At 51.1% G+C, this 17,927-nt stretch overlaps 3 protein-coding genes across 15 annotated transcripts; 2 read left to right on the forward strand and 1 right to left on the reverse strand.

The window, feature by feature from the left end:
* Positions 1 to 273: 273 nt before the first annotated feature.
* Positions 274 to 3,875, forward strand: ZNF513 (zinc finger protein 513). Of its 6 annotated transcripts, none has more exons than XM_072938011.1 (5): positions 356 to 639; positions 883 to 1,044; positions 2,025 to 2,612; positions 2,703 to 3,379; positions 3,550 to 3,875. In XM_072938011.1, the coding sequence occupies exons 1-5, from the start codon at positions 585 to 587 to the stop codon at positions 3,646 to 3,648; spliced, it is 1,581 nt and encodes a 526-aa protein (XP_072794112.1). In that variant the 5' UTR covers positions 356 to 584; the 3' UTR covers positions 3,649 to 3,875. The 6 variants fall into 6 exon arrangements, with proteins under 6 accessions (XP_072794115.1, XP_072794112.1, XP_072794113.1 ...); XM_072938012.1 differs by having other exon boundaries at positions 3,592 to 3,875; XM_072938014.1 differs by lacking the exon at positions 356 to 639 and adding an exon at positions 274 to 344 and having other exon boundaries at positions 2,703 to 3,875.
* Positions 3,876 to 3,979: 104 nt separating this feature from the next.
* Positions 3,980 to 11,476, reverse strand: SNX17 (sorting nexin 17). Of its 3 annotated transcripts, XM_072938015.1 has the most exons (16): positions 11,352 to 11,476; positions 10,942 to 11,103; positions 8,902 to 8,976; positions 7,787 to 7,904; positions 7,247 to 7,311; positions 6,854 to 6,964; positions 6,652 to 6,742; positions 6,412 to 6,499; positions 6,099 to 6,168; positions 5,709 to 5,801; positions 5,409 to 5,612; positions 5,176 to 5,301; positions 4,935 to 5,012; positions 4,711 to 4,785; positions 4,570 to 4,611; positions 3,980 to 4,476 (listed from the first exon to the last, which is right to left on the reverse strand). In XM_072938015.1, exons 4-16 carry the CDS (start codon positions 7,794 to 7,796, stop codon positions 4,363 to 4,365), a joined length of 1,167 nt encoding a protein of 388 aa, XP_072794116.1. In that variant the 5' UTR covers positions 7,797 to 7,904; positions 8,902 to 8,976; positions 10,942 to 11,103; positions 11,352 to 11,476; the 3' UTR covers positions 3,980 to 4,362. The 3 variants fall into 3 exon arrangements, with proteins under 3 accessions (XP_072794116.1, XP_072794117.1, XP_006197276.1); XM_072938016.1 differs by lacking the exon at positions 8,902 to 8,976; XM_006197214.4 differs by lacking the exons at positions 10,942 to 11,103; positions 11,352 to 11,476 and adding an exon at positions 9,431 to 9,864.
* Positions 9,798 to 14,383, forward strand: EIF2B4 (eukaryotic translation initiation factor 2B subunit delta). Of its 6 annotated transcripts, none has more exons than XM_006197211.4 (13): positions 9,798 to 9,909; positions 10,285 to 10,328; positions 10,647 to 10,782; positions 10,976 to 11,182; positions 11,459 to 11,541; positions 11,738 to 11,829; positions 12,061 to 12,175; positions 12,378 to 12,454; positions 12,646 to 12,748; positions 12,990 to 13,117; positions 13,256 to 13,433; positions 13,838 to 14,018; positions 14,143 to 14,383. In XM_006197211.4, the coding sequence occupies exons 1-13, from the start codon at positions 9,879 to 9,881 to the stop codon at positions 14,340 to 14,342; spliced, it is 1,575 nt and encodes a 524-aa protein (XP_006197273.2). In that variant the 5' UTR covers positions 9,798 to 9,878; the 3' UTR covers positions 14,343 to 14,383. The 6 variants fall into 6 exon arrangements, with proteins under 6 accessions (XP_006197273.2, XP_006197274.2, XP_031540752.2 ...); XM_006197212.4 differs by having other exon boundaries at positions 10,979 to 11,182; XM_031684892.2 differs by having other exon boundaries at positions 9,855 to 10,083.
* Positions 14,384 to 17,927: the final 3,544 nt, after the last annotated feature.

Genomic DNA, 17,927 nt, shown 5'->3' on the forward strand with positions numbered 1-17,927 from the left:
GCGTGTGTATAAAAGTGAGAGGGGGCCCGGGTATTGTAACTCCTCAAGACGCTGCCAGGCTCACGCCGTTCACGGCTCATCCTCACACAGATCAGGGATGATTTCCTCGTTACTGAAGTGAAAGGTTAGGATCGGATCGCCGCCCTTGTAAGACTGAAGCCAGGGCTGGGTTTCTCCTGCCCTCCCTGCCAGCCTCGTTCTAGCTGGTCCCTGATTGGTTCGTCCGCTTGCTTTCGTCACAATCACTTCCTGGTCACGCTGTGGACGCTTTCTCTGCTTCTGCTTCCCACGGACTACGTGTCCCGTGTGGCTCTGCGGCAGCGGAAGCGGAAGGGAGTACGGAGGTACCAGCTGGTCTCCGTAGGGGGGCTAGGGGGCTCCATGAATGGACGCGGCGGTGGCGGCGGCGGCAGCGGGAGCGGCCTGAGCTGGGCGCCGGGGTCGGCGCCGGGGGCTGCCCGGGGCCCGCGCCGCTGCATGGGGGCGGCTCGTGGGCCCTGAAAGGAACAGCGGGCCGGCCGAATTGGGAGGGGCGGGGCCGGGCGGCCGCAGGCCGGAGGCGCGTCGGGCTGGAGCCGGTCACGATGCCCCGAAGGAAGCAGAGCCACCCGCAGCCCGTGAAATGCGAGGGGGTCAAAGGTCAGGGGTCAGGGGCTTCGAGGTGCGGAGGAGCGGGGGTGGGGTCAGTGGCGTGGGTTCAGGTCGGGGTGGAGGGGGACTCTTGAGGGATGAGGTGGGCGATGTGGTCTCCTAGTTTCCTACTAAGGGAACCCGAAAGGGTCTACGAGTGTGGGAAGTACGGTCTGCGAGGGCGGGCTCGCTGGGTGCGGATGATGGGCACGGTTCCTGCGGGAGAATCTTCAAGCCCCTTCCCCTCTTCAGTGGATACCGAAGAGTCCCTCGACGAAGGACCTGGGGCCCTGGTATTGGAAAGTGATTTGCTACTAGGCCAGGATCTGGAGTTTGAGGAAGAAGAGGAAGAGGAAGAGGAGGAAGGTGACGGCAACAGCGACCAGCTCATGAGCTTCGAGAGAGACTCTGAAGGTGGGTTTGGGGGAATTAGTTAAGGAATAATGACTGCTTTAACCCCAGCCTTTAGGTGGCGGTTTAGGGGTTAGTGCCAGTAAGCAAAACACCGTTTCCTACCACAACCTAGGGCTGCTTTAGTTTAGATTTGAGCTAGATCTCTTCATTTGCCTATTGGTCCATAACTTTGTTGAGAGGTAGTCCTGGGGCCTGGTCCAAAGGTGGTATGAAGCGGACAGTGGCAGAATCACATAGAGCAACTGGTTTAAAGTAAATGCTTTTTTAATAACCTTGCCCCACTCCTTAGCTCATTCCTTATATGAGTTTACTTTTAAAAGGTTCAAGGAAGCAACCTCATTAAAGCTAGTAATCTAGTACTGTCTAATCTAACTCTTTTACCTGCAGCATAAGCCCCTTCTTTGTTGAAGTTTTAGCATTTACCCTTAAGTAGCCTTCCACGTTCCTCTTCCCTGTGATCTTAGCATCACCCCATCCTAATTTGCTGCACTCCTTAACCACTTATGCCACTTACAAAGGTGTTTTTGAGTCACTGAGGGAATCCACGTGAAAAAGAGAATCCATCCTTTAGGCTTAAGAGTGATATTACATGCATTACTCTTTCCTTTTCCCTCCAAATAGTTTTTATTTTATAATCAGCTGCAAGAGACCGTGCTGTATGTAGCTTAGAAAAAAATCTCAGGTGTCTGTCTTGTGTATTTTTACTTTCTTATCCCAAGAATCAGTTAATTACTTAATTATTGATTCATTTCAATCTGTGGTCCACTGTGAACCCATGATCTTTTTCCTTTCACTGAACTTATATATAACTGTCGTCAGTAGGTCAGTCCAGGCTCAGAGGTAGATAATTCACATTGAATTTTTAGGATCTCTGAAGTGAAGGGTGGATCCAAGCAAGTAGGGAGACCACAAGCGAGAAAGGGAGTTTGGAGCCTGGTCCTACCCTGTGTTGATGTCTCTTCTCATGTCTGTCTCACCAGGAGACTCTCTGGGGGCCAGGCCTGGGCTTCCCTACGGGCTGAGCGACGACGAGTCTGGGGGCGGCCGGGCACTAAGCACGGAGAGTGAAGTTGAGGAGCCAGCCAGGGGTCCAGGGGAGGCCAGGGGTGAGAGGCCAGGCCCAGCCTGCCAGCTGTGTGGGGGGCTGACAGGTGAGGGGCCGTGCTGTGGGCCAGGAGGGCCGGGTGGGGGGCCCCCGCTGCCCCCACGGCTACTATACTCATGCCGCCTCTGCGCCTTCGTGTCCCACTACTCGAGCCACCTGAAGCGGCACATGCAGACACACAGCGGGGAGAAGCCGTTCCGCTGTGGTCGCTGCCCCTACGCCTCAGCCCAGCTCGTCAACCTGACGCGACATACCCGTACCCACACTGGCGAGAAGCCCTACCGCTGTCCCCACTGCCCCTTTGCCTGCAGCAGCCTGGGCAACCTGAGGCGGCATCAGCGCACCCATGCAGGGCCCCCCACTCCTCCCTGCCCGACCTGTGGCTTCCGCTGCTGTGCTCCACGTCCAACTCGGCCTCCCAGTCCCACAGAGCAGGAGGGGGCAGTGCCCCGGCGACCTGAAGGTAAAAAGCCAGGGACCAAAGAACCTGGGACATGGGTGGGTGGCCTTAGGGGTACTTGGATTCATAGTGCAGGTCTCGTTGTTCCCACAGATGCTCTGTTGCTTCCAGATTTGAGCCTCCATGTGCCACCAGGTGGTGCAAGTTTCCTGCCGGACTGTGGGCAGCTGCGGGGTGAAGGGGAGGGCCTGTGTGGGACTGGATCAGAACCACTGCCAGAGCTGCTGTTCCCTTGGACCTGCCGGAACTGTGGACAAGAGCTGGAGGAGGGGGAGGGTAGTCGGCTGGGAGCTGCCATGTGTGGGCGCTGCATGCAAGGAGAGGCTGGAGGGGGTGCCAGTGGGGGACCACAGGGCCCCAGTGACAAAGGCTTTGCCTGTAGCCTCTGCCCCTTTGCCACTCACTATCCCAACCACTTGGCCCGGCACATGAAGACACACAGTGGTGAGAAGCCCTTCCGCTGTGCCCGCTGTCCCTATGCCTCTGCTCACCTGGATAACCTGAAGCGGCACCAGCGTGTCCACACAGGAGAGAAGCCCTACAAGTGCCCCCTCTGCCCCTATGCCTGTGGCAACCTGGCCAACCTCAAGCGTCACGGTCGAATCCACTCTGGGGACAAACCTTTTCGATGTAGCCTTTGCAACTACAGCTGCAACCAGAGCATGAACCTCAAACGCCACATGCTGCGGCACACAGGCGAGAAGCCCTTCCGCTGTGCCACCTGCGCCTACACCACAGGCCATTGGGACAACTACAAACGCCACCAGAAGGTGCATGGCCATGGTGGGGCAGGAGGGCCTGGCCTCTCTGCCTCTGAGGGCTGGGCCCCACCTCACAGTCCCCCCTCTGTTTTGAGCTCTCGGGGTCCAACAGCCCTGGGTGCCACTGGTAACCGTGCTCTCCATACAGACTCACCCTGAACTAGGTCTTTCTCCCCCAGGCTCTGTGGATTAGCCCTGACCCTCCTGTATGTTTCATACAGATGGACCAGAAGCCACCTTCTTCCTCCCCCGCTGGCCAGGGGCTCCTCACAGACTAACCTAGGCACTATATGGACCAGCCCAAACCCCATGGGCAGGGGGCCCATATGGACCAGGGGGCCTTGCCTTGACTGATGCACATCATAAGCTCAGTGGGAAGGGCCCTGCATTCACCTCCACTGCTCCCAGGGGCAGTGGAGGAACTGGCTGGGGGACTGCCCAGCCTCACACCTGTTTATTTAACTTATTTCAGTGCTTTATAATAAAGGAGACACTAACAAAGCCATGTCTATGCTGAGTTGGCAATGGCAAGCACAGCTCGGCCTCACCCTTAGCATAGCAGTCCATGCTGGGATGGGAGGAGCAGGGGCAGTGAGAGGGAACCGGAGGTAGGCAGCAATCAGGCTGAGTTTAATGAGGGGGAGCTGGGCCAGACCATACACAGACCTCTGCCCATCCCCTTGGCTCATGGCCCCAAGAAGCCAGAAGCAGCCTTGGGGGAGCTATAGTTCCTCCCCAGGCAGGTAGCCATGGTCCCGTGGACTTTGTGCAAAATACTAAATGCTAATTTGGCATTGAGGGCCAGCTCTGAAAAGAGAGGGGACGATCCTGTGTGTAGCCAGCCTCAGGGTGGGGAAGAGGGGGAGGCCCCTGGCCGAGAGGAGAAAAGAGGAAGATAGAAAGGAAGATACCCCCGGCTTGGGGGATACAGGCACAGGGCAAGTTTCTAAACATTCCTCCGGGATAGAGGGCAGACATCCAAGCACTGGAGATCACAGATCCTCATCTCCAATGCCCTCGAAGGCGAAATTGCCGTGGACGTCACTGGCACTGGCATCTGTACTGGGAGTGCCAATCCCCCGCAAGCTCACGGCACTCAGCTTGCTCTGTAATAAAGGCACGGTGGGGGGTCAGAGGGCTCAAGCCTCCCTGAAATCCCCTACAAACACCAACCTCCCCAATCCTCGTGGGAAACTCACTGAGAGTTTGACCATGGACTCCCGGCTGGCATCAGGTGACTCCTGAGGAAGAGGAAGCAGAAGTGTCAGGGATTCACTGGGGGAGGTAAGGCACGGGCTGGGGGCTGGGGGCTGGGGTACTGACCAGGGAGAAGTACTTACAAGCAGTGGTGGGGACTTCACTGCTTGCTGGCTGTCTGAGCGTCTCAGAGTGCCTCCCACCCGCCGGCGCAGCATCTGAGGATGGAGATGAGGTGCTGATAAGGGTGGGTTCACTCTCTTTGGGATCCCAATCCCTCCCACTCCCTCTCAGGAGAAGCATCACACCTAGGACAAAAGGCAGGGAGAGCACAACCACTAGGTGCTTGGTCCACACTTGCGCTTACCTTCCTGATACTGCCACCAGATTTCTTCACCATCAGTTCATCTACCATGGACTGCAAGCAGATGCTCATCATGATAGCCTGGGGGCAAGGAGAGAGCTCAGCCTGACTAGAGTGTCATCCTGAGCCCAGCACCCCTAACACAAGGGCTCCCACTCACATGGAGTCCTGGAAGCCCTAAACTTGGGTATCTAAGAGAGACGGTGCAATGGGCTCCAGAGGAGGCCTGAGGGTGGGCTCACACCTGGGGGCTGGTGATGGTGACCCACTGGAGCCGGTCCTTGCTCATGAGGTATTCAAAAGCCAGTTCCAGGCGTACTTCACCTCGGCCCCGGCCTGGGCTGCTTGTGCCTCCACTGGGCAATGGCACCTGGGAGACGAAGGGAAATTTGGCTGAGTGCAATCTGCCTCTCTCCCTGAAACTCAAGCCTTGCCAGGCCTCCATCCCAAAGGCCTTCCCCTCCTACCCCAACTCACAGAGGAGGTGACCCGCCAGCATCGCATACGGGTGACCCGGAAGGAGCCTTCACGGAGTTGCTGGCCAGGCAGGCGGAGCTGGAGGCTGAGTTCACTGTTGCCTGCGCTCACCACCACTGGACAGTCCTTCTCCGGGAAGTCAGCCACACAAGCATCAAAGCGCAAGTAGCCGTAGTGCCGCAGTGTCTGGGCCAGCCGCAGGAACTGAAACCCAGTCGCCATGTAGGATGGGTCAGGAGGGGAAGTAGGGCAGACCAGAGGAAGCAGCCCCTTGGAGAGAGACAGGGAGGCAGGGCTCACCTCTTTCTTGGAGACCTTCTCTTGCAGTGATTTGAGCTGTCGGTGCTGCTCCTTGGTGACCAGGATCCACCCACGCTCAATGTCTGATACCGTCTACAGTGGAGACAAGGGCAGGGTGGTTCAGGGCTCCCAGTCAGAAGTCCAAAGAAAGTGTCCAGTTACCTCTGGCCAGCCTGACCCCTAACCCCACATCTGAGTGAGCTCTTTGCATTGAGTCCTTGACCATATCAGCTTACAAAGTAGGGAGAGTTGAGGTTGTGCCAAATGCCCTGAGAGTAGTCTAGGAACTTCCCCATGAACTGGGAGTAAAGACATGAAAGAATTTTTTTGGTTGAGTGGGACACCAGAGTCATTCTCAGGGGAAGGGTTCTGAGGCAGCTCCAAGCTCACCTGAGCATAAAGCAGGTTCAGGCCAACCCGGTTCTCCATGACATCGTCATCATAGGCAGAGTCCCAATAACTGTGAGGCCAAGGGGTGGAAAGGGGTAATGGGGCTAAGCTGGGGGAAGGCAAAAGGTAGAATGGAAAAGGGGCAAAACAGGAGCAATCTCGAACTATCAGGCGAATGGTGATACAGTGGGAGGAAACTTGAGAGGCCTGGTAGAAACACCCAGCACTACCCACTTGTCCAGATTATTCTGTCTCAGTACATGGCCCCATAATGCAATCCAGCACCTCCTCCCTCCTCCAAGCCCAGCCTGACCTCTTCCTTAGCACAATCTTATACTCTTGACTCCGAAGACTGGTAACAGACACATAAGGCAGCTCAAACTCTTGCAACTTCCGTACAACTATGATTTACAAAAAAAAAAAAAATGTCATGAGACTCAGGAGAGGGAAATCAAGACAGAAGCCCTGAGGAAATGCCACATTCCTAGCGGAGACAGGGAGGCAAATTCACTACTGGGAACAGAGCAAAGCTGTAAAGTCCAGGGAAACTCACACGAAAACGCTCCATCCTCTTTTTCTCGAACTAGAAAGAGACTAAAGTATCCAATCAAATCATCTGGAAGATCCAGCTTTGCAGCCACAGCCTGGGGACAGGGAAGGAAGTATGCTCATTATACTGGGTGGTTCCAATCACCCCAAGCCTGGGACCCTGGGGTGCAGGGGGTAGGAGGGGCAGTGCAAAACAAGCACCTCACCTCCAGGACGTCCTCAGTCTGATCAGAAGTTAGCACATTGACCAGAACTTTCTGCCCGTTGCTGAGCAGCACTTCCAAGGAGACCTCTTCTGTGGGGACCTGCTGTGTCTCCTGGTTGTGAGCATACACAGAAATGGTTGGCACATCCTTGTTAACAACATGTCCGCCATCCAGCTCTGACCCCTTCCCAACTCTGTACTTCTAGGTCCCCCTGGTGCCTTTATTCTCAGCTGCTTAATTACAGGTTGGGTTTCCTTGATTTAATTGGTACAGCAGAAGCCCCATTCCATTAAAAAAAAAGGTGTCAGGGTGACCCTCCTGTAGCCACCTCATTGAAATGTGGCCCTACAGAGAAGTCTTTCCCTTAAATCTTGGTCCTACCCAAACCCTTACCTGCTGTGCCCGACGCAGGAAACTATTGAAGGTCTCACTGCTCCCAAGCAATGGGTCTTGCCGAACTGTGGGGACAAGAGAATGATGTTCTAGTAACTTAGGATTTTCTCTTGGCTTCCCCCAGCTCTCTTCTTGGTTTGTCCCCCAGACCTCATTTCCTGGGCTGATGGTGGCCTGCCACATCTCCCAGTTGGCCTCACCTCACTCACTGTTTGCATAAATTCTTCACCTGCCCTGCCCTTGGCTACCATGTAGGTGAGTCCAGTCTACAAAACTAGAGAATAAGGTTCACCTAAAGTACATCATACAAATTAAGTTCTCCCCACTGATTGAAATTGCTTTAAGACTATTTAGTGTTATACTACTATCTCTCATAGATGTCAGTGCCCAAAATGCTTTCCTAGTACCTAGAGCATCCTTGCCTGCTATTTACTTTTGCTAATTAAATAATAGACCAAACAAGAGGCTTCCCAGATCTAGAAATTACTTTAGAACTTTCTATAGAACAGTGTCAGCCTAAAGTCCCCTCCAACCACTCACCAGCTTGCATGTACTTCTCTAACTGCTCTCTCCTCTGTTCTACCTCGGCAGGTGTCAGAGAGAAAAGCTTCTTTGGGGGAAATGCAGGAAGCACATTGGCCCCATATTCCTTCCGAAGCTATTTGGAGAAAGAGATACAACTCTTCACACAACACAGCAAATGAGAAGAGGCACTTCACACTCAAAATGTTCTCTTGGGCTCCCCTTCCCTCTCCTCAGTCCCTGCTCCCCTGCCTACCCTGGTCATCCAGGAAATGATTCCTTTGGCAGAGGCAGCATTCCAAGGGAGCTGTTCTTTCTGGTCTACAGTGTTTAAATCAGCCCCTTCACAGCATAGGGAGGGTTTGTTTAGGCCAGGGCCTAGGGAACCCCTTGATTATCAAGCAAGGCTTTGTTCATTGAACCCTCACAGCAAGCAAAAGGCTTTGTAAGGGAAGTTTATGTGTACAAACAGTTAAGTAATAGCTAAGTATGTTCACAAAGTATCTTAGGACTTAGAGGGACTTTGCAGATCAAGGAATCCATTTTTCAGTTGTGGAAACTGAGGCCCAAAGAAATCAGGGAACTTGCTCAGGGTTGCACAACTAGTTATCAGTAGAACCAGGACTCTGTATCAAGTTAAACAGAGCTCACAATCTGGTGAGAACAGAGAAACATTACATCACAGACACATAAGAATAAATGAAACACCTACACCCACTCAGGTGAGTCAAGGAACACAGAAGGAAATTGGTGAATGGTTTGTATGAGCAGGGAAAAGAGTTTCAAGTTGCAGCTCAGATGACAGAAGGATGTTTTGGCAGCGGAGGGAGGAAGGTTGTCGTTTCCTCCATGCACAGGCAAAGGCAGTGTACAGGCTGTGTAAGATGGGAGCAGAGAAGCAGGAAGGAGGACGTGAGTATAGGGAGGAGCAGTTAGAGTGGCAAACATTAAGCTTCATAGGGAGTTCCCCGGAAATGTCAGACGATAAGATAAAGCACCAGATCCTCCCCTGTGGCAGTGATTAAAGGGGAACTACATCCTACGGGAAAGCGACGAGGGGGAAAATGGAAACACTGATGCCCAGGTGTAGGAAAAGGCTTGAAGCTGCCTCAAGGCAGGGGTGCTAGTCCCACCTGCTCGTGCAGCCCCAGGAGCTGGCTGTAGCGCACCCGACAGTGCAGAACTCCATTCACGTGAATGTTATAGGCCTGAGGACACAAAAGCAGGCAAGCATTTTAGGGTCGCGGTCTGGACGACCCCCTTGAGAACCCTGGCCGGAAGTTGCTTGGCACAGCTCTGCCTGAGTAACGTGCCGAGATCTTCCAAATGTTTGCCAGTCTGTTTTCCCTGGATCCAGGTCCAAAAGCGGAAGGACCAGTCGAGAGGGAACCCCGGGCGCTCGAGCTGCAGTCTTCCTCACCAGGAGGCCCGCCAGAGTCGCCGCGGCCCAGCCGGAGTAGGCGACGCGGCCAAACAAAGGACCTACAGGAGCTGGGGCGATCTCTGGACGAATATGAGATGTAATACAAGCTCCCGGTGAGGCCGTCGGGGTCGGCGGCCTGTGACCCAGGCCCGAAAGGTGGTGGCCAGACCTCGGAGGCCACTCAGGGCTCCGGCCCGTTATCCCCGCCCCTGCCCCGCCGGGCTCCGGCCGCTCCTCACCACGTAGGCGGAGCCGCCGCTGTCCCCGCTGCGGGACTCGGTTTCAGGAATGGAAAAGTGCATGTTCCCTGCGGCAGGGGCCGGCCGGGCTCCGGACTGTGAGGGCCGCAGCGGCTTTGCACGCTCGCCTCCGCTACTCAGCGCGTCCCCGCAGCCTCGCTCGCCATTTTGGGGGGGCTTGGGATTGGAGGTGGGAAGGGTGAGAAGGGACGTCGGCTCTGAGGCGTAGCGCCCCCGGTATCCTGGGATCTGTAGTCCAAACGGCTTGAGTTGACAGTCGGGACTGCAAGCCCAAAGCTGAGATGGCGCTTATCGCGACCCGTAGCCCTCGACGGCGCCCCAGGGCATGTCGGGGCTTGTAGTCCTTGGGGCTGCTCGCCGCGGGTGTCGGCCCAGGGGGCGCTGTAGTCCCTGGGACCGCGGCGGGCGGAGCTTAGGACGGAGGGTGATGGCTGCCGTGGCTGTGGCTGTTCGCGAGGGTGAGTGAAGGGCCGGGCACATAAGCAGGTACGCGAGCTGACGGGCTCCGGATGGCTACTGCTGGGCTCTCAGCCTCTGGGCCCTGTCGTTCGGTTCCCGCGCCACGCCGTACTCTGGCCCGTACTGCCTCGGGCGCACTCCGCACCACCCACTGGCCTGTTCCCGCGGGAAGGGTGCGTTCTCCCTTCTATCCCCCTCCCCCTCCCCTTTGATCCTGTCGCGCACTGCGTCCCCACGCGGATCCTTGGCTCGCCTCCCACCTGGTGGCGGAGCCGTGGTCATGCCGACCCAGCGGCCAGCTGCGAGGAGTACGAGTACCCCTAAACCCTCCCGGAGTCTGTCTGGCTCACTTTGTGCCCTGTTTTCTAATGCAGACTCGGGATCTGGGATGAAGGCGGAGCTTGCTCCTGGGCCTGGGGTAAGTGAGGGTGCCCTCCTAAGTCACCTGTTAAGCGCTACGCAGTAGGCTGTGTACTTGATTCCTCCACAGCCTTCATCCCCGCTTCACTTTATTTCTCAGTAAAGTCGGGAGATTTTACAGAGTTTTTCAACCCTAACGGTATGATTCTGACCCTGGAAGAGAAGCTTTGATCTCTGTGGGTTGTAAGCTTTTAACAGGTAGCCGGTGACAGTTAGGGAGGATTAAGGACCTTGTGGGAATCTTGTAAGTATTCAGTATTGTTTATTCATTTTTGGAATTGTTGGGGAAGAGCATTATTCTATGTCTGTGTCTTAGGCAGGAGGGAGGGAGATGACCCAAGAAGAGAAGCTGCAGCTTCGGAAAGAAAAGAAACAGCAGAAGAAGAAACGCAAGGAGGAAAAGGGGACAGAACCAGAAACTGCCCCTGCTGTATCTGTAGCCCAGTGTCAAGGTGCGGCGGCTCTTTTAAAGGGCTGGGTGTGGAGCTGATAAAGGAATATGGTGGGAGAGAAGAGGGAGAGACAGGACAAAGTTGGTTTGAGCAAGTGAAGAGAGAAGAAGTTTAGATAAACAGGAAGAGAAGCTTTGGCTGGGCATAGGTATTACCTACCTGGGGCTGGAGCACTTCTTCCTGCTACCTTTAGTAGGCCAGACCAAAGACCTGCCAAGACTGGACAGTCAGTTGGGCCCTGTCAAGGAGAAAGTTCCAGCAGGTCGGAGTAAAGCTGAACTTCGAGCTGAACGTCGGGCGAAGCAGGAGGCTGAGCGGGCCCTGAAACAGGCAAGAAGAGGGGAACAAGGAGGGCCACCTCCTCAGGCCTGCCCCAGCCCAGCTGGAGAAACCCCCTCAGGTATCTTCCCTTCATTTCAAGATCTTTGTTGATCCTCATTCCTATGTTAGCGCAGGCTTCCCCACAGCAAAACAGCTCTCCTCTCCTATTCTTCACCTTGGTCCCCAGAGTTCACAATTCTGTCCTCAACCTCATCCTACCCCTGTTTCTTCTAATACTCCTTTCTCACCTGTCTTCCCATCCCGAATCAAATTTTTCTTGGTGTCCTTTATGCCCTGAAAGTAAACTTCTCCTTATCACCTTCAGTGTCTTGAAAACATGATTGTTGTCTTCTAGGAGTGAAGCGTCTACCTGAACACGCTCAGGCTGATGACCTCACACTTCTGAGAAGGCTTGTTAAAAAACCAGAGCGACAACAGGTAGGAAGTGGCTTTGATGTGTGGCCAGAAAGAGCCTAGGGAGATGGGATAGGGGGAGGAAAGTTGCTTGGGGCAAAGTGAGATCCTGGAAAAAATGGGTATTGAGTCAATGAGGACTGATTGTTTACTTCCTTCCCAGCATCATCCCATAGTTGTAAACTCTGGGCTGTTGGTCCTATTCCTCTGTTTTGTCAAGGTTCCTACACGAAGGGATTATGGATCCAAAGTCAGTCTCTTCTCCCACCTACCCCAGTACAGCAGACAAAACTCTCTGACCCAGTTTATGAGGTAGGATCTTAAGAAATTTTAATAGCTTTTAAGTTTGAGAAGTTTCATTAACTGTTTTGAAAGTGACTGGAAACCTGAGATGGGATCTGTGGGAAGACACATGAACACAAGGCAGAACTAGAGGAAGTGGGGGTGTCTGTGCTAGTGAAGGGAGTTCCTTTTCATCGGGGGCGGGTGGGCAATAGGTGCTCAAGTTCCCTTGCAAAGTATGTGACACCGCCATCCCATCAGCATCCCATCCTCTGTGATCCACCCAGCCATGGTGCGGCTTGGCCTGCAGTACTCCCAGGGCCTGGTCAGTGGCTCCAATGCCCGGTGTATTGCCCTGCTTCGTGCCTTGCAGCAGGTATGTCCCGCCCTGTTCCCTCTTATGACCCAGCCTCATTTTCCCCACCACTACCCCGGCTTCTCTCAGCCAAAGTAATTTCTGGGGGGAAGAGGGAATGACTCCACCCTTGGAAGACTTTGCTCAGTGAAGCTAACCCTATCCCCCTTTCAGAGACTCTTCTTAGAGGGCATTTTGCTGATCAGTTTGTGTCCTCCTATAGGTGATTCAGGACTACACAACACCTCCCAGTGAAGAACTCTCAAGGGACCTAGTGAATAAACTGAAGCCCTACTTCAGGTAAGGAGACCCACTGCATGTCTACTCCCACCTCCCACCTTGCTCAGTCCTTTTCTTAGACCTGTTTTCTTCCTCTTCTACCTCAATTTTCACTTTCCTGTTTTCTGTCTTCTTTTTTAAGAAATGTTTTTGAATGTGAAAGCTTTGTGAGTTGTGAAGAGTTGCACAAATGTAAGGTGTTGTTGTTGTAGCTTCCTGACTCAGTGCCGTCCCTTGTCAGCGAGCATGTACAACGCCATCAAGTTCCTTAACAAAGAGATCACGGGTGTGAGCAGCTCCAAGCGGGAAGAGGAGGTGATGAGTATGAGGAATCAGCAAGGCATGCACCCGGGGGATAGAGCTAGAAACATGTTGAGGACTTCCAGGAAGGGGCCATGCTCTGGTCTGCCTTGTCAAGGGTTAAGGAGGTGGTTGGACGATGTGACCTGGGCCCCCTTTAGGCCCATCATTAGACATATATTCAAGAATCTGGCATAATAATCAGAGGAAAAAAATGTGTCCATTTCTTGTCCCCTAAGTATCTTACTTCATTTAGGCTAAGTCAGAACTTCGAGCAGCCATCGATCGATACGTGCAAGAGAAGATTGTGCTTGCAGCTCAGGCAATTTCACGGTTTGCTTATAAGAAGATCAGTAATGGAGATGTGATCCTGGTATATGGATGGTATGGGCCAGGCCCTATGGCTGAGAAAATTGGGGAGTGAAGTGATCTGAAGAAGGGACTGCCCCTTTGCCCTTCAAGAATGAGCTGATCATCAGTTAGTGACATTTATAACTGAATCCTCCTCTCCATTCACTCCAGCTCATCTCTGGTATCACGAATTCTTCAGGAGGCTTGGGCTGAGGGCCGGCGGTTTCGGGTGGTAGTGGTGGACAGCCGGCCACGGCTGGAGGGAAAGCACACGCTACGTTCTCTGGTCCGTGCTGGGGTCCCTGCCTCCTACCTGCTGATTCCTGCAGCTTCCTATGTGCTCCCAGAGGTGAGGGCAGAGGAAAGGGACTCCAAAGTTGGAGCAAAAGGGTGTTATAATGATAGACATTATCTCAGTTTCCCAACATTGTGATTATTTAGAAATATTAGAGTTTTATAGCCGTGTTGATATTTAATAGGAAAAACATCTATGGCATGTTATACAACATGTCTAGCTATTACAAAACATTATATTAAACTAGCAATCTTTAGAAGGGAACAGGACAAAAGTAACTTCAGAGTTTAGTTTTCCTGCGGGTGGTGCTATGGATCAATGTCAAGTGTTTTCCAAGGGCCATAGTTAAGATTTGTTACTCATTGTGTTAATATTGCTGTCGTGGGTAGGAGGTGGGAACCTTATTCTGTATTGATCACACATGACATTTTTTTCCCCCTCTCTACTCTCCAAAATAGGTTTCTAAGGTGCTATTGGGAGCTCATGCCCTCCTAGCCAATGGGTCTGTGATGTCACGGGTAGGGACAGCACAGCTGGCCCTGGTGGCACGGGCCCATAATGTGCCAGTACTGGTCTGCTGTGAAACGTACAAGTTCTGTGAGCGTGTGCAGACTGATGCCTTTGTCTCTAATGAGCTAGGTAAGGAGGCCCAGGAGGCAGAAGAGAGGGTTCCAGGGACTTGAGAAGATTTGGGAGGGAGAGGGGAGGTTGAACTACAGATTGTTTTATGAAAGGACATAAAAGGGTACACCTCCCATTGCAGATGACCCTGATGATCTGCTGTGTGAGCGAGGAGAATGTGTGGCCCTGGCTAACTGGCAGAACCACTCATCCCTACGGTTGTTAAATCTGGTCTATGATGTGACCCCCCCAGAACTGGTGGATCTGGTGATCACGGAGCTGGGGATGATCCCTTGCAGTTCTGTGCCTGTTGTCCTACGAGTCAAGAGCAGTGACCAGTGAGTGGGGAGGGAAAGGGGTCAATAAATGATATACTCCCTGCACTCAGCATCTCTGCTGCCTTTTATCTCTTTTACCATCACCACCACTTAGGCTAGGAGTCCACACTCCTGAGCCCTTCTTAGCACGTGCTCCCCACGTCAGACAAACCTTTATGTAGATGCTCTCAAGTGATTAGCTCCATGCCAGTGCTTTGGGGCCAAAGTGAAGGTCAGTAGGGAGACCAAAAACTGTCCAAGTCATACACCATTTATTGAGCATCTGTGTGCCAGCCGCTGAGTTTGATATGAGTAGGAGTATGATAAGGACAAAGAAGAATCCTGTCCTTAATATTATTATTATATTAATATTTATACTAAACCAATACATTGATACTTATATTAAATAATTACGTGTACTTCGTATCCTTAGTATTGAGTACTTACTGCATATGAGAAGGTATTCTAGTCCCTTTCTTATACATATAGGAAGATTTATGCAACTCTATGAAGTGAGATTTTACAAATGAGAAAACTGAGGCACAGAGAGGTGGTTATTTGCCAAGGCAACACAGCTAAGGCACAGAGAGGTTAAGTTACTTGCCTAAGGTAACACACTAGCTAAACCGACATGTGATGTCAGGCATTCTGGATCTAGAGACTTCCCTTAATTTTTATGCTACCTGCTATTAAGTAGCAGTCATGATGGAGGAAGACAGATTATGTCCACACAATGAGATAAATTCTACTAATAGTATGAATAGAGTTCCTTGGAAGCAACCAAGGATGATGCCAGATCTAGTGAGGTTGGAGAAGACTTCACAGGTAACCTCTGACCTAGTCCTTGAGGGATAAGAAATTTCCCAATTGGAAAAGAACTGGAAGGCAGATCAACAGAGGAAATAGACAGAATAGGCCTTAAAATGATTGGCCAATTCCATAATATCAAGTAGGGTGGTAAAGCTAGAACTGAGGCTTATGTGGAGAGTGAGTGATAAAGCTGCAAAGGTAGGTTGGATTGGGTCTAAATTGGGAGAGTCTAACCATGTGCTTAGCCTAGAAAAAGGAGAATCATCTGCTTTGTGTGTGTTTTATTAAAAAATTTTAAGCAGCACAGAAGTACAGTGAACTATACAAAGAATCCCCATCACTAAATGCAGTAATTACCAAGATTTGCTACAAATGCTTTTTGTTTCCCTTTTTTTCCTTGCTGAAGTTACCTTAGAGCAAATCCCAGTCGTTACATCATTTTACTCCTATAAACTTCAGTGTGTCTTTAAAAAATATGGAAATTTAGCATATCATTATTACACTTACTAAATTCTTCCTTAGTGTTGTCCAAGCTGTAATCAGATTTCCTTGATTGTCTCAAAAATGGCTTTTTACAATTGGTTTGTTTGAATCACGATCCAAACAAATCCTTACATTACATTTGGTTATTATGTCTTACATTTCTTAATCAAAAGCAACCTCCCCAGCCCCCTTCTTTTCTCATGACATTGACTTGTTCCAGAAGCTAGGTTGATTGCGTTTCATACTGCCTCACATCAGGTTGGTTGGTTCATTTTAAGTGATGAGTGGGTCCAGGTGTTTTAAAGCTTCCCAACAGACTCATTTAGTGGTTTCATCCACTGTTGATTTTTGCCTGAATTATCTCATTAGAGGATGCAAAATGGTAATTTTTTCCCTAATTCTATCATTCCTTATTTATTAGCTGATAATTTTCTATAAAGAACTCCATCTTATCAGCTATTATTCTGAATTACAATTCATACTGGAAAGGCAGAATAAATGCTTAATTCTTTCCTTTTAATTGCCAGTTTTCAAGAATCGATCAGTGGTTACTTCCAGTGGCATACAATGAGTAGTTGAATTTTTGGCTTTCTCTGTCTTTATTTAAAAAGATCATTATGAATTCATAGTTTTTTTTTTTTAATATTGAGTCTACCACTCAATCATCAAAGTTAAGCAGAGGTTCAATGGGGTTAGCTCTGTGCTTTAGAAACTTAACTGGTAGAGATTAGAGGCAGAGAAACATCAAAAAAAAAAAAAAAGATTGTCTATCAATCAAAACCACAAATGTACCTAACTTTGGTGTAGCAATTCTTATAGGAATTTATGCTAGCCATATAGTTGCACATTTGAAGTAAGGTAGATATAGGGTTATTTATAGCAGCCTTGTTTATAATTGGAAAAGACTGGAAACCACCTAAATATCCATTCATATTAACAAGGGACTAACTAAATTATGCTACATCCATGCAATTACATACTAAGCAGTCCTAACAAAAAGTAAGGTTTTTAGGAACAGCCTCCAAGGTATGCTCAGTTAAAAGGTCCAGGACTGTGTATAACTGCTGTTAGAATTAAAAGGGGAAAAGATATACATGTATTTGCATTTGTATACAGAAAATATCTTGGGCCTGTAACAAAAAACTGATTGCCTTTGTGGATGTGATCTAGGATACTGGAGACAGATGTAAGGGAATCTTCACTTCATACTCTGTATTTTTGAATTTTGAGCCATGTGAGTATCTTATTCCAAAAATAAATCCAAGTATTAATACAAAAAAGGTTTTGGAATAGTTCACGTCAAATTTAGTCTAATCTTAGGCAACAGAGTGGAGAGGAGTCATATTTGTTGATTACAGAAGTAAATGCTTGAAGCTGACAGCTGTCCATAGGACAAATATTGAAGATACGATTTACTAGAGGAACTGCAGCCTCAAACGCGCCCAATTTTGCACTCTCACAAAGGAGTCGGTCCTAAGCCACAACACAGCCTTGGCTTGTCTTTAGGCCCCTTAAAGAGAATGGGATGGGAGTCCTTTTGCTCCAGCTTTTAAATCTTAGCTAGCTCTTCCCAAGCTTTTAAGTTTTATGGAACCAGGGGGATTTCATAGGTGAGATTTGGGAAGAGAAAGATTGGTTTACCCCAACCCTTTCGTGTCCAGATATATATACACCCTGAACTCTCCTACGGCGTCACCATGTCAGGCTTTTCTACTCCTGCTCTCTCCCCTCTCCGTCCTCTTTCCAAACCCCCTTTATTGTGTTTCTGTCTCGGATTCATCTTTGACTTCACTAGTGGCTGGATCTGCTTGGGGCTGCTCCGTGGCGGAAGCCAGAGTCGTCCTCTGACGGCCCGAGGCAAGGATTCCTTTGTCTCCCAGTCTGTCTTCGGCTCTGACGGCGCTGGGGTTGCCGGTAAAGACTCACATCAGCCCGGCCCTGCCCGCCACGGGCCTGGTAGTCTTGACAGAAAGTCAGGAGTCAGCGCTCGGGAGCAACACCCAGGCCTGGGATCCTACACTCGAGGCTGGTATAAGGACCGCGTGGGAACCCGGGGGGCGCGACGACCGTCAACGCGCAGGCGTCAATCTTCCCTTCAGGACACTGCAATTCCCATAAGGCCGTGCAGCGTCCCCGACGCCACTAAGGCCCGGGAGCTGCGCCCACTCCAAAAGGGCTCGAGGACGCTCGCCGCAGTGCATTGTGGAACACCCAGCCTAATAGAACACGTCCTGGGGCACAAACTCCTCACCGAGCCCACATATTTACCTAGTGCACAGGGCGGGGGGGCAGGGAGGTGGGAGGGAGTGGGGGACGT

Source organism: Vicugna pacos, chromosome 15, assembly GCF_048564905.1.
Source record: "Vicugna pacos chromosome 15, VicPac4, whole genome shotgun sequence".
Classification (NCBI taxonomy): domain Eukaryota; kingdom Metazoa; phylum Chordata; class Mammalia; order Artiodactyla; family Camelidae; genus Vicugna; species Vicugna pacos.